Raw genomic sequence first — 17,709 nt, 5'->3', positions numbered from 1 at the left:
AACCAAACCCTGAGACTCAGGCTTTAAAAGTCAGCTTTCAGCAGGAAAAAAAAATCACTTGCTTTGAAGACTGACATTAACCTGCTCTCCCCCCTACAATCAACCGTAAAACATGCTTCTCTGATGGACACTGGCCCACCCGTGCCTTGTAACCAACACACCAGAAACAAGGTGTCTCTCCAAAAATTCTATAGATAAGAAATTAGCATTATTCAAGACAGTGCTTCTGAAGAAAAATTATTGAAGAAAAAACAAATAAATACAAGCATATACCCATGCTCACAGATAGGAAGAATTAACATCATTGAGATGTTCGTACTATCCAAAACAATTTATACATTAAATGCAATTCCTACCAAAATACCAACAGAGTATTTCACAGAACTAAAACAAATCATCCAAATATTTATGTGGAACCACAAAAGACCCCAAATAGCCACAGCAATCTTGAGAAAGAAGAACTAAGTTGGAGGTATCACCATACCTGATATAAAATTATACTACAAGTCTATAGTAATCAAAACATCATGGTACTGGCATAAAAACAGACATATAAATAAATGGACTAGAAAAGAGAGCCAGAAATAAACCCACACATATTTGGCCAGTTAATCTATGACAGAGAGGGCAGAAATATTCAATGGGCTGAAGTCTATTCAATAAATGGTGTTGGGAAAATTGGACAGATATGTGCAAAAAAAATGAAACTAGATCCCCTTTTTACACCATTTACAAGCATAAACTCAAAATGAATTGAAGACTTAAATGTAACACTTGAAACCATAAAACTCCTAGAAGAAAACATAGGCAATAAAATCTCTGACATTTCTCTTAGCAATATGTTTTCTGATATACCTCCTCAGGAAAAGGGGAAAAAAGAAAAAGTAACAATTGGTACTAAATGAAACTAAACAGTTTTTGCACAGTGAAGGAAACCATCAACGAAACAAAAAAACTTACTGAATGGGAGAACATACTTGCAAGTGATATCTCTTAAGGGGTTAATTCTATATATGAAATGTATACAACTCAACAACAGGAAGACAAACAATCCAATTGAAAAGTGGGCAAAGCCTGGCCAGTTGGTTCAGTGAATAGAGCATCAGCCCAGCATGCGGACATCCAGGTTTAATCCCTGGTCAGGGCACACAAGAGAAGCAACCATTGCTTCTCTTTCCCTCCCTCCCTCTCCTCCTTCTCTCTCTCTTCCCTTCTTGCAGCCAGTGGATCGACTGGTTCAAGCATCAGCCCTGGGTGCTGAGGACAGCTCAGCTGGTCTAAGCATCAGCCCCAGGTGCTGAGGATAGCTTGGCTGGTCCAAATGTCAGCTCCAAGTGCTGAAGATAGCTCAGTTGATTCGAGCATCAGCCCCAGATGGGCGTTGTCTGGTGGATCCCGTTCAGGGTGCATGCAGGAGTCTATCTCCCCTCCTCTCACTTAAAAAAAGGGGGGGGGGGGGGACGCAGAGGACCTGAATAGGCACTTCTCCAAAGAGGACATACAGATGGCCAACAAACACATGAAAAATGCTCAAGGTCACTAATCATCAGAGATACACAAATTAAAACTACAATGAGAGATCACCTCACACCTGTCAGAATGGCTATCATCAATAAATCAACAAGCAAGTGCTGGTGAGGGTGTGGAGAAAAGGGAACCCTCCTGCACTGCCAGTGGAGATGGAGACTGGTGCAGCCACTGCAGGAAATTGTACAGAATTTCCTCAAAAACTTTAAAATGGAACTGTTTTTTGACCCAGCTATCTCACTTTTGAGAATATATCCCAAGAATTTTGAAATACTAATTTGTAAGCATACATGCACCTCTATGTTCATTCCAACATTACTTACAATAGAAGATGGAAGTAGTCCAAGTGTCTGTCAGTGGACGAGTGGATAAAAAAGCTATGGTTTACTTACACAATAGAATACTACATGGCTGCAAGGAGAAAGAAAAAAAAACTGAAATCTCACTTTTAGTGACAGCATCGATGGACCTGGAGAGTATTATGCTAAGTGAAATAAGCCAGTGAGAGAAAGACAAATACCATATGATCTGACTTATATGTGAAATCTAATGAATAAACTGAGGAACAAAATAGAAACAGAGGCATGGACACATGGAACAGACCAACAGCTGTCAGAGGGGAGGGGTTGGGGGGGCTGGATGACAGAAAGTGAAGGGATTAAGCAAAAATAAAGCATGTGTGTGTGTGTATATATATATATATATATATATCTCACACATAGACACACACAGACAGATAACAGAGTGGAGATAGCCAGGGAGAAAGGGGGTGGGGGTAGGTGTAGATGGGCAAAGTAGGGGAATGAGGATGGAGGAGACTTTGCTTGGGGCGATGGGCGCATGATGCGGTGTGCAGATGATGGTTTATTGAGTTTTCATTCACACTTAAAACTATACTCCAATAAATTCAATTAAAAAATAAATTTTAAAAAAGTGATGGTACATATTAACAATGGAATATTACTCAGCCATAAAAAGAAAGGAAATCTTACCATCTGCAGCACCTGATGGACCTGCAGGGTATTATGCTTAGTGAAATGAGTTAGAGAAAGGCAAATACCACATGATTTCACTTATATGTGGAATCTAATGAACAAAATAAAGAAACAAAACAGACTCACAGACAACAGACTGATGGTTGTCAGAGGGGAGGAGGTTTGAGGTACTGGGTGAAAAAGATGAAGAAACTGGTAAGCAAAGACTGGTAGTTATAAAAGAGTCAAACGGATGTCAAGTACAGCATAGGGAACATAGGAACATAGATGATATACTGTAATAACTATGCATGGTGCCAGCTATGCACTGGGAATATTGAGGGGAAAACTCTGAAAAGTATATGACTGTCTAACCACTATACTGTACAGCTAAAACTAATATAAAATAATATTCAATTTAAGCTGTAATTAAAGAATAAAATTCAAAAACAAATTTTACAGAGGTAAAAACTAGAATATCAGAATTTATTGTAGATTATTTGGTTCAACCATAAATAGATTACCAGTCATCTTTCAATCATTACTAAAAAAAAGTTTTTGGTTTTTTAATGCTAATTCAAAAAATAAACTTATTTCACATTTTACTACTAATGTAGTATATGTAGTAGAAATTGGTAGTTACAAAACAGTCACGGGGATGTAAACTACAGCATAGGAAATATAGTCAATAACATTGTAATAACTATGTGTGGTGCCAGGTGGGCACTAGAAATATTGGGGGAACACTTTGTAAAGTGTATGATTATCTAACCACTATGCTGCACACTTGAAAGTAACACAAGATAATAGTGAATATCAACTGTAATTGAAAAGTAAAAGTAAAAAAAAATGTTAACAAAAGACTGAGCCTGAAGAGCACAGCTTCCCTGACTACATCGAAAAGGCACTCAGCACTTCGCTGCTGTCGCAGACACTGAGTGTGGCTCGGCCTCTGCTGCTGGAATCTCGTTCCCTTGGGTCCCATATAGAGGCTCTGCTTGGATGCTACCCCAGGTGGGAAAAAGCAGCATGAACTCTGCCATGGAAAAGCAAGTCAAGAAGGAGGCAGGAAGACACTGCTATCTAGCAATAGTTGTATTTTTTTTAACCTTAAATTATTTCGCTGGATTTAATTGAATTTTGACAGAAACAAACAAATTTGAAGAAACAGTTCCTGGCCTTTCTATGCTAGTTACCCTTCTTGATGTCGACAAAACTCCCTGCCTTAGTTGAGAGTACACACTAACGGGGCAGAAACTACAAATAAAAGATGTCGTGTGTCAGAGGGGATATGTTCTGAAGTAAAACAAAGGGGGAAGAAGAAAGCACTGGGGATAAGAGGGGACAGGAATGGAAAATTGTTTTAAACTGTGGTCAAGGAAGGCTTCACTGATAAATCCATATTTGGGCAGAGAGGTAGGACAGTGAGTTAGGCAGATATCTGAGGGAGGAGGATTAAGGGAGAAATAAACAAAGATAAGCAGTAAATCCCAAAAGCAAGAGCATATTCCGAGTGTTCTAGAAACATGAGGTGGCCAGAGACATGGAGTAAGGGAGAGAAAAGCACAAGATGGAGGAAGAGAGATAGAAGAGGGAGGTGACACAACCTTATACACAAAGTCTCATTGACTAAGGGTGTTAACACTTGTTCTGAGATGGGAAACCACTAGGAGGTTTTAAGCAAAGACATGACATGATCAAATACACATTTTAAAACATAACTAGGGCTGCTGAGGGCATGCTGGGATAGGAATGACAAGGGCAAAGATGATGGTGACAATGAAAGGTCCTGCATTTAAAAAAATCAGTTCAACTTGATCTTAGTCAAAAGGCCACAGAGATGTGCTGCAGAATTGGGCACCTGACCTGTATATATGTCATCCAGTGTCACCCCAATATAGTCAACATGAACAAACAACCAGTTCAAGGCCCATCAGGAACTCCATCAAAAGTCACTGCCCATCATATTAGTCTCACTTTGCAAGCCAATCCATAGGCTAAAGAAGCCTGTGAAGTCATCATATGTAAAAACTGCACACAAAACGTAGAAATGGTCCAATTACATTCATATACATACACTTAAAATAAGAAATACAGAAGGAATCAGTGGGAATGGAAGCTGAAAGGTCTGGAAACATCAAAGGGTCAGAGGGACTACAATGAGGTGAAGGAAAGCTGTGAGTAAAGAGAAGTTACACAGCTGACAAAAGACAAAAGAAACAGATTGCGAGGAAAGCCGACAGGAGTAGTGTGGAACCCACAGAGAGGAGGAGAATGGAGGCGGGGCTGGTCACATCACAGTGGGAAGCACTGTGACAATCTTACCCACCAGCGCTTTAAGAGCTGCAATAGTAAATTACACTCTGTCCATCTCTTGTACAAACTAGCCTAAATGAGTCCCTCCTTTTCACAGGTACGAAGACCTACATACAAAAAGTATTCTAGTACAGGGAGGTAACAGAATTCTAAGAAGTATCCTATTGTGGGAATGCCTGACAAAAACACACAGAGCTGATGTGTCTTTGGTCAAGATTAATGAAATAGATATTGAATATATTTTACTGCTTGAAAAGTTTTTACTGACCAATGCATTCTCTAAAGTGTGGATCTTTCTCATGTTTTCTTCTTTTTCTACCTTGTAAGAAACTGAGACTCCTTATCCTGACATTAGTATGTCACACTGCAGATTTAACAGTGCTTATAAAAGAAGAATTCTAATAAAACAAATTTTACCCATCAGGAAACATGAAACCATCAGTCCTGCTAATAAATGAATACCTGGAAGGACTTTTAATTCAGCTTCGTCACTGTACTTTGGTGGCCCACCACTTTCAACTATGCAGCGGTAAAGTCCCCCATCTCCTTCAGTCACGTTGCTGATAACCAGTGTTCCACTTGGAAGTTTGGTGATTCTGTCTCCCAAAAGAAGAGGCTGCCTGTTCTGTTCCCATCTCACAAACGGGACCAAATCGATATTAACTTCACAATTCAGAACTGCACTATTCCCAGTATAAACTGAAGAAGGTTCTGGTTGGCTGGCAAATCTTGGAAGACCTAGACAAGAAAGGAAAAGAAAAAATAAAATGTTGTTAAATATTACTTTAAAATGTAGTCATGGAAACCAGAAGCAAGTCAGCCATATGGCCACATGTGTGGTGGAACCAGGGTCAAAAAGGAGGTTCATGAGTCATGAAATTGGCTACATACAGAATCACAAATAAATCAAGTAAATGTACAAGGAACACTTGCAATCAGAATCCTCAGTCAGAGTAGTACGGTACAAACATGGAAGAGGGCTGAATGAACCCCATGGTACTGGACTAGAATACTGGTACGAAGGTAAACTTATGGTTTTATATAATTATAGATATACAAATATAGAAAAATGTATATATATAAAACTGGGATTCAAAGATGGCAACAGAGTAGGTGGGTGTTCCAACTGCTATCTCCCAGGACCAAATTGAATTACAACTATATTTAAGAATAATCATATTGAAAAATCAACTTTGGACTAAATGAAGAGAAGTCTATAACCAAGGATCACAGAAGAAGCCACACTGAGACTGGAGGAAGGGCAGAGATGCAGAAAGGGCTGGCCCACTCCCAGGACCAGAGCCCCAGCCTAGAGCCCCAGAGCCTAGAAGAGATGCCCAGACAGCATTTGGAGGTGAAAGGAGCCAGGTTTCTGTCTGCAAGAAAGAGACGAAGCTCTTGGAGACACAGACTCCGTATTAAAGGGCCAGCACAGAAAATCTCATTCACAGCCACTTACCTGGGGCTCTGGTGGAAGGAGAGCTGAGAGGACTGGAGTTGCATGAGGATAGTGTAAAGTTAGAGGCCCAGGGAGAGACACTGTAAGGGATGGGCACCAGAACCCCTGTGCTGAGTCATTCTCCAGTACTGCAGTTGCCATCTTTCTTGGGTGGAACAGTCCCCTCTGAGTGGCATCAGCCTGGGGAAAAGCAGCTACTCAGCCCTCAGGAGTCTCTCCTGCTCCAGTCATAGTGACTGGGTCGTGCTGAGCAGCCAGGAGGTAGGGGCACATCAGTGACTCATTTTCTGGTGTTGAGGCTGGAGCTTCACCCCCACTCCCCACCCCCTCACTCCTGAGCCTAAGACTGATAATTCCACCTCACGGCAGTCTCTGTGGAAACTGTCCAGAGAGCGGGCAAACCAAATCTCTGCATCTCAGAGGCCAAACCCACTGGACTTCTGGGGCCACACCTTATTGAGGTCTGTGAAAAGTCTGGACAGACTGACACCTTGGGCCGGGGGTGGAGCCTCACCCAGCACCCTTCCTAATCCCTGCATTTCCACAGGCAGAGGTGTTTTCATTGGTCAAGCCCAGCAAGCAGCCAGGGGACAGAGGCTACAGGAGGTGGGACTCAGGGAACCTTGGCCTTTTAAGTGGGCCTTCTCCCAGGCCCATTGTGGGTAAAAGTCAGCCTAGGAGTGCATCTTGGTATTTCCATGTACACCTAGGCCCAGCAGAGGCAGCCACAAACTCTGGATTGCTTGTAGCTCCAAGAAAGTTGCTGAGGATCAGTCACGGGCAGTGTCTCCCACTGGTCTGCGCCGGGTTCCTGCCAGGGAGGTCCAAGGCTGGTACACCAGTGGCCAGTTGCCGAGAGCATCAGTTCAGAATCTAACAACCCCTACTAGAGTGGTATCCAAAGGAAGGGCTCCTCACACCTGACCCAGCTAGGCGAATTTCGCTCTGTGATCAGTACTGGCACAGCAGCTCATGTGCATTAAACAGGGTGGAGCTTCACAGCCTGGGTGCTGCATATGCTGCCCTGCTAGGATAGATTCCACTGGAGGGAGGGAGAGAAGCTTGGAGCATGGACATTTGAAGTGTGGGTCCCTGTAAGCCAATTATTGGATCTGGTCAAGGGGCTTATCCACTTTCTGGGGGGGGGGGAGGGGTAGAGGGACACAGTCAACCCCAGGACAGGAATCTCTCAGTCTTCCTCCCTGAGACCAGGGTCTCACCAGCTGTAAGGACTTCTGCAAAGGGGACTGTCAGCCCCACTTCCATCTGAACTTGCTGCTCACCTTTTGGGGAGAAGTAAAATTTGAGTATACAGAACTAGCTGAGGGATTAGGCTCTGGAGTAGGGGCTACATTCCCTGTACGGAGCTCCTGATCAAGATACGTATGAAGTAGGGGGTACCACTAACATTGTATTTCTAACCTCAATTGTCCTATCCTAACAGGATTGCAAACTGCAGAGGGGTGGACTGGGTGAGGTCAGTCTAGGCCCGCACTACATGCTTTCTACAGAAGACTCTGTGGGAAGACCAGGCAGCTGCAAGAGGTGGAGCAGCTGAAAAGTAGAGACAAATCTCATAGAGCTTGGGGTTTTTACATAGCTGCTGTCATCTCTAAGCAAGAGGAAGCTGATCCTTATACACAGGTTGGCCCCTCCCACACTACCCAGGCACAGAAAATGCAGACACAAACAGCAAAAGAGCAGTATCTGCAGAAAAGTAGTCCACAGCGAGTTACAAACAGCAGCTGACAACAACCCAAGAAGATCTAGAACCAACACAACTGGTAGTGGGTGGCAGACAGCACCAACTCTAGACTCAGCTAGATACACAAGCAGCATGTCCAAAGGTGGAGTCTAGCAGGCACCAGACACTGTGGAGAATAAATACGCCTAAGACAGAGGTCTCAAACTCGCGGCCCGCCGAACAATTTTTTGAGGCCCGCAGACTAATCCGCGAACTACAGTTTCTGGTCGTTTTGTGACACTGAAAAGTGTTGCGTAACAGTTGCCTTTTGTAGACCTAATGCGGCCCGCCGAACGGCTGTGATCTTGCTCTGCGGTCCACATGCTGAGTTGAGTTTGAGACCCCTGGCCTAAGAGGACAGACATTACACAGTGTGTAATACACATGATCAAGGTTGACCCTTAGAGCAAGCCAGCCTGCTTAAAGGAATAAGCATACCCACGATAGGACCAAATGCATTCAATACTCAAGACAACAAGAAGGAAAATAGTACCCTCAAGAAGCATTCCTAGAACAAGGAAAACAGGTGGCCTGGAGGCCAGTACCACTGAGCCCATCTTCCTCATAAAGACACCATAAAAAGCTCAAAGTCAGCCTGACCTGTGGTGGCGCAGTGGATAAAGTGTCGACCTGGAATACTGAGGTCGCCGGTTCAAAACCCTGGGCTTGCCTGGTCAAGGCACATATGGGAGTTGAAGCTTCCAGCTCCTCCCCCTGTTCTCTCTCTCTCTCTCTAATAAAAAAATGAATAAATAAAATTAAAAATAAAGAACCCCCAAAAAACCCACAAAGTTTAAAAAAAAAAAGCTCAAAGTCAGATAGCGCTACCGAATACACAGTCAAAATGGGCAAAGAAATGTGACCCAAATGAATCAGCAAGAGAAATCCCCAGAAAAAGAACTAAATGAAATGGAAGTAACCAAACTACCAGATGCAGAGTTTAAAACAATGATTTTTAGGATGCTCAAGGATTTTAGAGCAACAATGGAGGACATAATGAGCACCCAAATAAAGAGAGAGCAAGCATCAAAAAGGAAAGTGAAATCATAAAAAAGAACCAGTATCAGAAATGAAGGCTGCACTAGAAGGAATCAATAACAGGCTGGATGAACAGGCGATCAAATAAGTGATTTAGAAAGACAAGATAAACGTAAGCACAGAATTAGAGCAGCAAAACGAAGAGGCGCAAAAAGACTGAGAAAACGCTAAAAGAGCTCTGTGACAACATGAAGAGAAACAACATCTGCATTAATAGGGGTTCCTGAGAGAGAAGAGAATAAACAAAGGATAGAGAACCTGTTTGAAGAAATCATAGCTGAAAATTTCCCTAAATTGATGAAGGAAAAAGTCACACAAGTTAGAGAAGCACAGAGTCCCATTAAAGAAGAACCCAAGGAGGCCCACACACCAAGACAAATCATAATTAAAATGCCAAAATTAAGAGACAAAGAAAGAATACTAAAAGCTGCAAGGGAAAAAGCAGTTAATTACCTACTGAGGAGCCCCCATAAGGATGACATTCAACTTCTCAACAGAAACACTGGAGGCCAGAAGGGATTGGAAAGAAATATTCAAATTCATGTAAAACAAGAACTTACAACCAAGACTACTTTATCCAGCAAGGCTATCATTTACAATTGAAGGAGAAATAAAAAGCTTCTCAGACAAAAAAACAAAAAACAAACAAACAAAAAAAAACAAAACAAAAAAAACCCCACAACCTTCACGGAATTCATTACAATCAAACCAGTACTTCAAGAAATTTTAAGGGGCCTGCTATAAAAAGAGCAAAGAAAAATAAAAGAAGTCAAGAAAAAAAGGAATGTAGATTTAAAGAATAAAATGGCAATAAATAAGTACATGTCAATAATAACCTTAAATGTAGATGGATTAATTGCTCCAATCAAAAGACATAGGGTAGCTGCATGGATAAGAAAACAGGACCCGTACATACGCTGTCTACAAGAGACCCACCTCAAAAGAAAAGATACATATAGACTGAATGTAAAAGGTGCGAAAAAAGTATTTCACGCAAATGGAAATGAAAAAAAAGCTGGGGTAGCAATACTTATATCTAACAAAATAGACTTTAAAACAAAGGATATAATAAGGAATAAAGAAGGTCACCACATAATGATAAAGGGAGCAATCTAACAAGAGTATATAACCATTGTAAATATTTATGTGCCTAATATAGGAGCACCTAAATATACAAACCAGATTTTGATGGACATAAAGGATGAGATTAACAGCAATACTATAATAGTAGGGGATTTTAATACCCCACTAACATCAATGGATAGATCATCCAGAGAGAAAATTAACAATGAAACAGCAGCCTTAAATGACACACTACATCAACTGGATTTAATTGATATCTTCAGAACCTTTCACCCCAAACCAGAATATACATTCTTTTCAAGTGCTCATGGTACGTTTTCTAGGATAGACCACATGTTAGGACAGAATACAAGTCTCAAGAAATTAAGAATGAAATCATATCAAGCATCTTCTCTGATCACAATGGTATGAAACTAGAAATCAACTACAATAGAAAAACTGAAAAACATTTAAACACTTGGAGGTTAAATAGCATGTTATTAAATAACGAATGAGTTAACAACGAGATCAAGGAAGAAATAAAGATGTCCTTGAAACAAATGAAAATCAACATACAACAACTCTAAATTTATGGGACACAGCAAAAGCAGTCCTGAGAGGGAAGTTCATAACATTACAGGCATACCTTAAGAAGCAAGAAAAATTTTCAAATAAACAGTTTAACTCTGCATCTAAAAGAACTAGAAAAAAAATCAACAAATAAAGCCCAGAGGAAGTAGAAGGAATGAAATAATAAATATCAGAACGAAAATAAATGACATAAAGGCTAAAAAAACAATACAGAAGATCAATAAAACCAAGATCTGGTTATTTGAAAAGGTAAACAAGATTGAGGAACCTTCAACCAGACTCTCCAAGAAAAAGAGAGAGAGGATTCAAATAAATAAAATTAGAAATGAAAGTGGAGAAGTAACGACTGATACCACAGAAATACAAAGGATTATTAAGAAAATACTATGAGATCTTTATGCCAAAAAATTGGACAATCTAGGTGAAATGGATAAATTCCGATAAACATATAATCTTCCAAAACTCAATCTGGAAGAATCAGAGAACCTAAACAGACCAATTACAACAAATGAAATTGAAACAGTTATCCAAAAACTCCCAGCAAACAAAAGTCCTGGACCAGATGGCTTCACAAGCGAATTTTACCAAATATTAAAAGAAGAACTAACTCCTATCCTTCTCAAGTTATTTCAAAAAATTCAAGAGGAGGAAAGACTTCCAAGCTCCTTTTATGAGGCAAGCATGATACTCATTCCAAAACCCGGTAAAGACACTACAAAGAAAGAAAACTATGGGCCAATATCCCTGATGAACTTAGATGCTAAAATTCTCAACAAAACATTAGCAAACCAGATCCAGCAAAAATTACTGATCTGATAAATCAGGGGTCCCCAAACTACGGCCCGCGGGCCACATGCGGCCCCCTGAGGCCATTTATCCGGCCCCCACCGCACTTCCGGAAGGGGCACCTCTTTCATTGGTGGTCAGTGAGAGGAGCACATTGACCATCTCATTAGCCAAAAGCAGGCCCATAGTTCCCATTGAAATACTGGTCAGTTTGTTGATTTAAATTTACTTGTTCTTTATTTTAAATATTGTATTTGTTCCCGTTTTGTTTTTTTACTTTAAAATAAGATATGTGCAGTGTGCATAGGGATTTGTTCATAGTTTTTTTTATAGTCTGGCCCTCCAACAGTCTGAGGGACAGTGAACTGGCCCCCTGTGTAAAAAGTTTGGGGACCCCTGTGATAAATGAATTCAGCAAGGTGGCAGGATATAAAATTAATATTCAGAAATCACTGGCATTTTTATACACCAAAAATAAACTGTCTGAAAGAGAAATTAAGGAAACAATCCCCTTCACTATTGCAACAACAAAAATAAAGTTCCTAGGAGTAAATTTAAACAAGGAGGTAAAAGACTTGTACTTGAAAAATAACAAAACTTTCAAAAAAGATGTATGAAAAAAATCATACATCATGATCAAGTGGGATCTATTTTGGGGAGGCAAGGCTGGTACAATATTCGCAAATCAATAAATGTGAATCATCACATAAACCAAAAGAAAAAGAAAAACCACATGATAATATCAATAGAAGCAGAAAAAGCATTTGATAAAATCCAGCACCCATTTATGATCAAAACTGTCAGCAAAGTGGGAATACAGGGAACATATTTCAACATGATAAAACCCATCTATGACAAACCCACAGCCAACATCATACTCAATGGCAAAAATTAAAAGCAATCTTCTTAAGAACAGGGACAAGGCAGGGGTGCCCCATTTCACCACTCTTATTCAACATAGCTCTGGAAATCCTAGCCACAGCAATCAGACAAGAAGAAATAAAAGGCATTCAAATTGGAAAAGAAGTAAAACTATCATTATTTGCAGATGATATGATATTGTATATAGAAAACTCAAAAGTCTCAGTCAAAAAATTACTGACCTGATAAATGAATTCGGCAAGGTGGCAGGATATAAAATTAATATTCAGAAATCACTGGCATTTTTATACACCAACAATAAACTGTCTGAAAGAGAAATTAAGGAAACAATCCCCTTCACTATTGCAACAACAAAAAAATAAAGTACCTAGGAGTAAATTTAACCAAGGAGGTAAAAGACTTGTACTCAAAAAATTACAAAACTTTCAAAAAAGAAATCAAGGAAGATACAGTACAAACAAGTGGAAGCATATATTGTGTTCACAGATAGGAAGAATAAATATCATTAAAATTTCTATATTACCCAAAGCAATCTATACATTCAATGCGATTCCTATTAAAATGCCAATGGCATACTTCAGAGATATAGAACAAATATTCCAAAAATTTATCTGGAACAAAAAAGAATACAAATAGTCTAAGCAATTTTGAAAAAGAAGAATAAAGTGAGAGGTATCACACTGCCTGATATCAAGTTATACTACAGGTCCATTGTACTCAAAATAGCTTGGTACTGGCATAAGAACAGGTATATAGATCAATGGAACAGAACAGAGAACTCAGAAATAAACCCACGCCTTTATGGTCAATTGATATTTGACAAAGGAAGTAAAAGCATACAATGGAGTAAAGACAGACAGTCTCTTTAACAAATGGTGTTGGGAAAATTGAACAGGTACATGCAAAAAAATGAAACTACACAACCAACTTCCACCATTCACAAAACTAAACTCAAAATGGATAAAAGACTTAAATGTAAATTGCGAAACCATAAATATCTTGAAAGAAAACATAGGCAGTAAAATCTCCGATATCTCTTGTAGCAATATTTTTGCAGATTTATCTCCACTGGCAAGTGAAATAAAGAACAGGATGAACAAATGGAATTATATGAAACTAAAAAGCTTTTATTATTATTTTTTATTTTCCTGAAGTGGTAAGTGGGGAGGCAGAAAGACAGACTTCTGCATGCGCCCGACTGGGATCCACCCGGCAAGTGTACTAGGGGGTGATGCTCTGCCCATCTGAGGTGTTGCTCCATTGCAACCAGAGCCATTCTACTGCCTGAGCCATCCTCAGCGCCAGGGCCAACTTTGCTCCAATGGAGCCTTGGCTGTAGGAGGGGAGGAGAGAGACAGAGAGAAAAGAGAGGGGGAAGGGTAGAGAAGCAGATGGGTGTTTCTCCTGTGTGCTCTGGACGGGAACCAGAACCTGGACTTCCACACGCCAGGCCCATACTCTACCACTGAGCCAACCGGCCAGGGCCTAGTAAGCTTTTGCACAGCAAAAGACACCACTAACAAAATAAAAAGACAGCACACAATGCGAGAACATATTTGCCAATATGTCTGATAAGGAGTTAATAACCAAAATTTATAAAGAACTTCTAAAACTCAGTACCAGGAAGGTAAACATTCCAATTAAAAAATGGGCAAAAGAACTGAATAGACACTTCTCCAAAGAGGACATACAGATGGCCAATAGGCAGATGAAAAGTGTTCAACGTCACTAATCATCAGAGAAATGAAAATTAAAACCACAATGAGAAACCACCTCACACCTGTCAGAGTGGCGTTCATTAACAAAAATAACATACAATAAGTGCTGGTGAGAGTGTGGAGAAAAGGGAACCCTCCTGCACTGCTGGTGGGAATGCAGACTGGTGCAGCCTCTGTGAAGAACAGTATGGAGTTTCCTCAAAAAATTAAAAATGGAACTGCCTTTTGACCCAGCTATCCCACTTTTAAGAATATATCCTAAGAACACCAAATCACTGATTCAAAAGAAGAAATCCTCCCCCATGTTTATTGCAGCATTGTTTACAATAGCCAAGATCTGGGAACAGCCCAAGTATCCATCAGTGGACAAGTGGATTAGAAAGCTCTGGTACATATATACAATGGAATACTATGTGGCCATAAAAAAAGGAAATTTTACCTTTTGCCATGGCATGGATGGACCTGGGTATTATTATGCTAAGTGAAATAAGCCAGACAGAGAAAGACAAACATCACATGATCACACTTATATGTGGCATCTAATGAACAAAGTGAACTGAGGGATAGAATAGAGGCAGAGCGAGGTCACAGGGAGCAGAGGGACAGCTGTCAGAAGGAAGAGGGATGAGGGGATGGAATCAGAGAAATTATATATACATAACACAGAGATACAGATAACAGGACAGCAAATCCCAGAAGGAAAGGGGGAGGAAGTTAGAGGGAGTGGGGCAAGTATAAATAGGGACATGGGGGTTGGGAGTGAGGGTGTTATATTCAGTGGTACACTTGAATCCATGTAAACACAATAAATTAAAATTAGTAAAAATTAATTAAAAATAAAAATAAACTTAAAAAGATGTGTATATAGATGTAAATGTATATGTCTATGTCTATGTGTGAACTATATATACGTTTCATATACAGTCATATATCCAGAGAGTCCAGAATCAATGTCACTCCAATGGCGATGAGTGGATATGGTGACTCAATCTTTATTTCTAAACGCCAATCTCCACTACAAGGAGACCACTGCTCCTTGGAAAAATGGCTGATTCTAGAACTGGAACAGGGAAAGTACAAGATGAGATTAGAATGTCTTGTGACAGAAAGGAAGGAAGTACCCAAAGAAACACAGAGATGAATCAAAGGACACCAAAATCAGACTGAAGGGAATGTCCTCCAGCTAAATCTGGGACAATGAATCATGAATGGATGCTAAAAACAGTAGGTAAATGTTGATGAGCAATAGCATATTTATAGATCATTAAAGTGTCTCTTCCCCAAATTAATAGAAGTACAAAAAATACTTAGTAACTATAGAAAAACATAACACACCACCTTAACTAACAATAAAATTTAACATTACCAGTAACAGAACAAAACATCACATGTGTCCTGACATGGTGCACTAAGAACAAAGCGTCACTATGGTATCCTCCCGCCCTCCCCCCAAAACCTGAATCTATTTAGAGTGGAGACTCAGAAAACCCAGAGTGAGACAAGGAAAAAGAAGAATCATTTGAGACTGACAACTACTAAGTAAAACATGTAATCCTGGACCAGAAAGGAAGGGGAGAAGGGATAAATTTCTGCGTTTTGTTTTTTGCTCTTAAGACCAATTGAAATAACCAGTGAAATCCAATGATTATCTATGGCAGGGGTTGGGAACCTATGGCTCGCGAGCCAGATGTGGCTCTTTTGATGACTGCATCTGGCTCACAGACAAATCTTTAATAATAATAAAAAAAAGTTAAAAATATAAAACATTCTCATGTATTATAATCCATTCATTTCCTACCGCTCATATTCATGGGTGCGGGTGGCTGGAACCAATCACAGCTGTCCTCCCGGACAACACCAAATTTTTATTGGATAATATGTAATGTACACGGGTCGTTGTATGGCTCTCACGGAATTACATTTTAAAATATGTGGCGTTCATGGCTCTCTCGGCCAAAAAGGTTCCCGACCCCTGATCTATGGATTAAATGATACCTGAAATTGAAGATAGTTATTTAGGAGAATGTCATTTTTTTAAAAAATATAAAGGGAAGTATTTAAGTAAGAGTAACATTTGCAACTTATTAATAGTTCTGGAAAACATTCAGAAACAATGTATTTGAAGGTGTGCATGTGGTGGTGGGATAAGGCAGAGGTGGTCAAATCTTAATCAGGTAACCTAAGTGAGGACTATAATGGGATTCCTTTGTTTCGTTCTTTCAACAATTCCCTAAGTTTGAAATTACTTCACAATAAAATACTGGCTAAAAGCTGCAGTCCTAAATGCTCTCCACACGCCACAGAACGTGGTGGTGGAGAGCATGAGGTCTGGGTCACACATCTGCATCCGAATCTCAATGGCACCACTGCATTCGACCATGTGATGGTAGCAAGTCTCTCAACTTCTTCATCAGTAAAAAGATTAGTAATGGGCCTCATAGGGTTGTTAAATAAGTTAAACACTTGCCTAATTAAATGCGTATATAATTCATGTATAGCATACCCCCCGACACATAAATACTCAACAAATATAGCTAATATTATTAACAATAAGGTCTAAAAAGTGACTCTGACATGCTCAGAATAAAACAGTATGTTTCTTTAAAAACTAACCAATAGGCCCTGGCCGGTTGGCTCAGTGGCAGAGCGTTGGCCTAGTGTGCAGGAGTCCCGGGTTCGATTCCCAGCCAGGAGAAGCACCCATCTGCTTCTCCCCCACTCCCCCTCTCCTTCCTCTCTGTCTCTCTCTTCCCCTCCCGCAGCCAAGGCTCCACTGGAGCAAAGATGGCCCAGGCACTGAGGATGGCTCTGTGGCCTCTGCCTCAGGCGCTAGGATGGCTCTGGATGCAACAGAGCAACGCTCCAGAGGGGCAGAGCATCGCCCCCTGGTGGGTAGGCTGGGTGGATCCCGGTCGGGTGCATATGGGAGTCTGTCTGACTGCCTCCCCGTTTCCAGCTTTGGAAAAATGAAAAAAAAACAAAAACCAACAACAACAAAAACAACTAACCAACATATTCAGTTATGGGAAACAACTACAGGTCTTCTAGTTTTATGATGGTTAATTAGTCCATATGTGAGTGACATACATTTACAGGTTGTCCAGCTACAAATTTTTTATTTTTTGTTTCAAGGGGATTTTTTTAGAAATAAAGATAAAATTAATAAATTATCCACTTTTCAGAAACTACAAAATTAGAAAAAAAGGAAATAAACTAACAAAGGAAAGAAGAGGAATCTGGAATAAAACCAAGTTACTACTGTGCCTGACCAGTGGTGGCACAGTAGATAGAGTGTTGACCTGGGATGCTGAGGACCCAGGTTTAAAACCCTGAGGTTGCCAGCTTGAGCGCAGGGTCATTGGCTTGAGCACAGGGTCGCTGGCTCAGCTTGAGCCATCCTCCCCTCACACTGTCAAGGCACGTATGGAAAGCTATCAATGAACTAAAATATTGCAACTACAAGTTGTTGCTTCTCATCTCTCCCCCTTCCTGTCTCTCTCTCTAAAAGAAAAAAAAAAAAGTTAGTTCTATTTTTTCTAGTTATTATCCTCCTTAGGGCTCATGAAAATGAGTAATTTTTAAAAAACATAAACCCACAACATATGGGGAGTC

At 40.2% G+C, this 17,709-nt stretch overlaps 1 protein-coding gene across 6 annotated transcripts in view; it reads right to left on the bottom strand.

The window, feature by feature from the left end:
* The window catches only part of NEO1 (neogenin 1), a 227,818-nt gene that overhangs the window by 141,794 nt on the left and 68,315 nt on the right, over positions 1 to 17,709 (bottom strand). For all 6 annotated transcript variants that reach the window (XM_066388533.1, XM_066388536.1, XM_066388538.1 and 3 more), the window contains one exon: positions 5,280 to 5,555. In XM_066388533.1, the coding sequence (XP_066244630.1) occupies positions 5,280 to 5,555 (276 nt within the window). The remainder of the gene's footprint in view (positions 1 to 5,279; positions 5,556 to 17,709) is intronic.

The sequence above is a fragment of the Saccopteryx leptura genome, chromosome 6 (assembly GCF_036850995.1).
Source record: "Saccopteryx leptura isolate mSacLep1 chromosome 6, mSacLep1_pri_phased_curated, whole genome shotgun sequence".
Classification (NCBI taxonomy): Eukaryota; Metazoa; Chordata; class Mammalia; order Chiroptera; family Emballonuridae; genus Saccopteryx; species Saccopteryx leptura.
The sequence above is the reverse complement of the archived record's forward strand: the minus strand, read 5'-3'. Positions and strand labels throughout refer to the sequence as shown.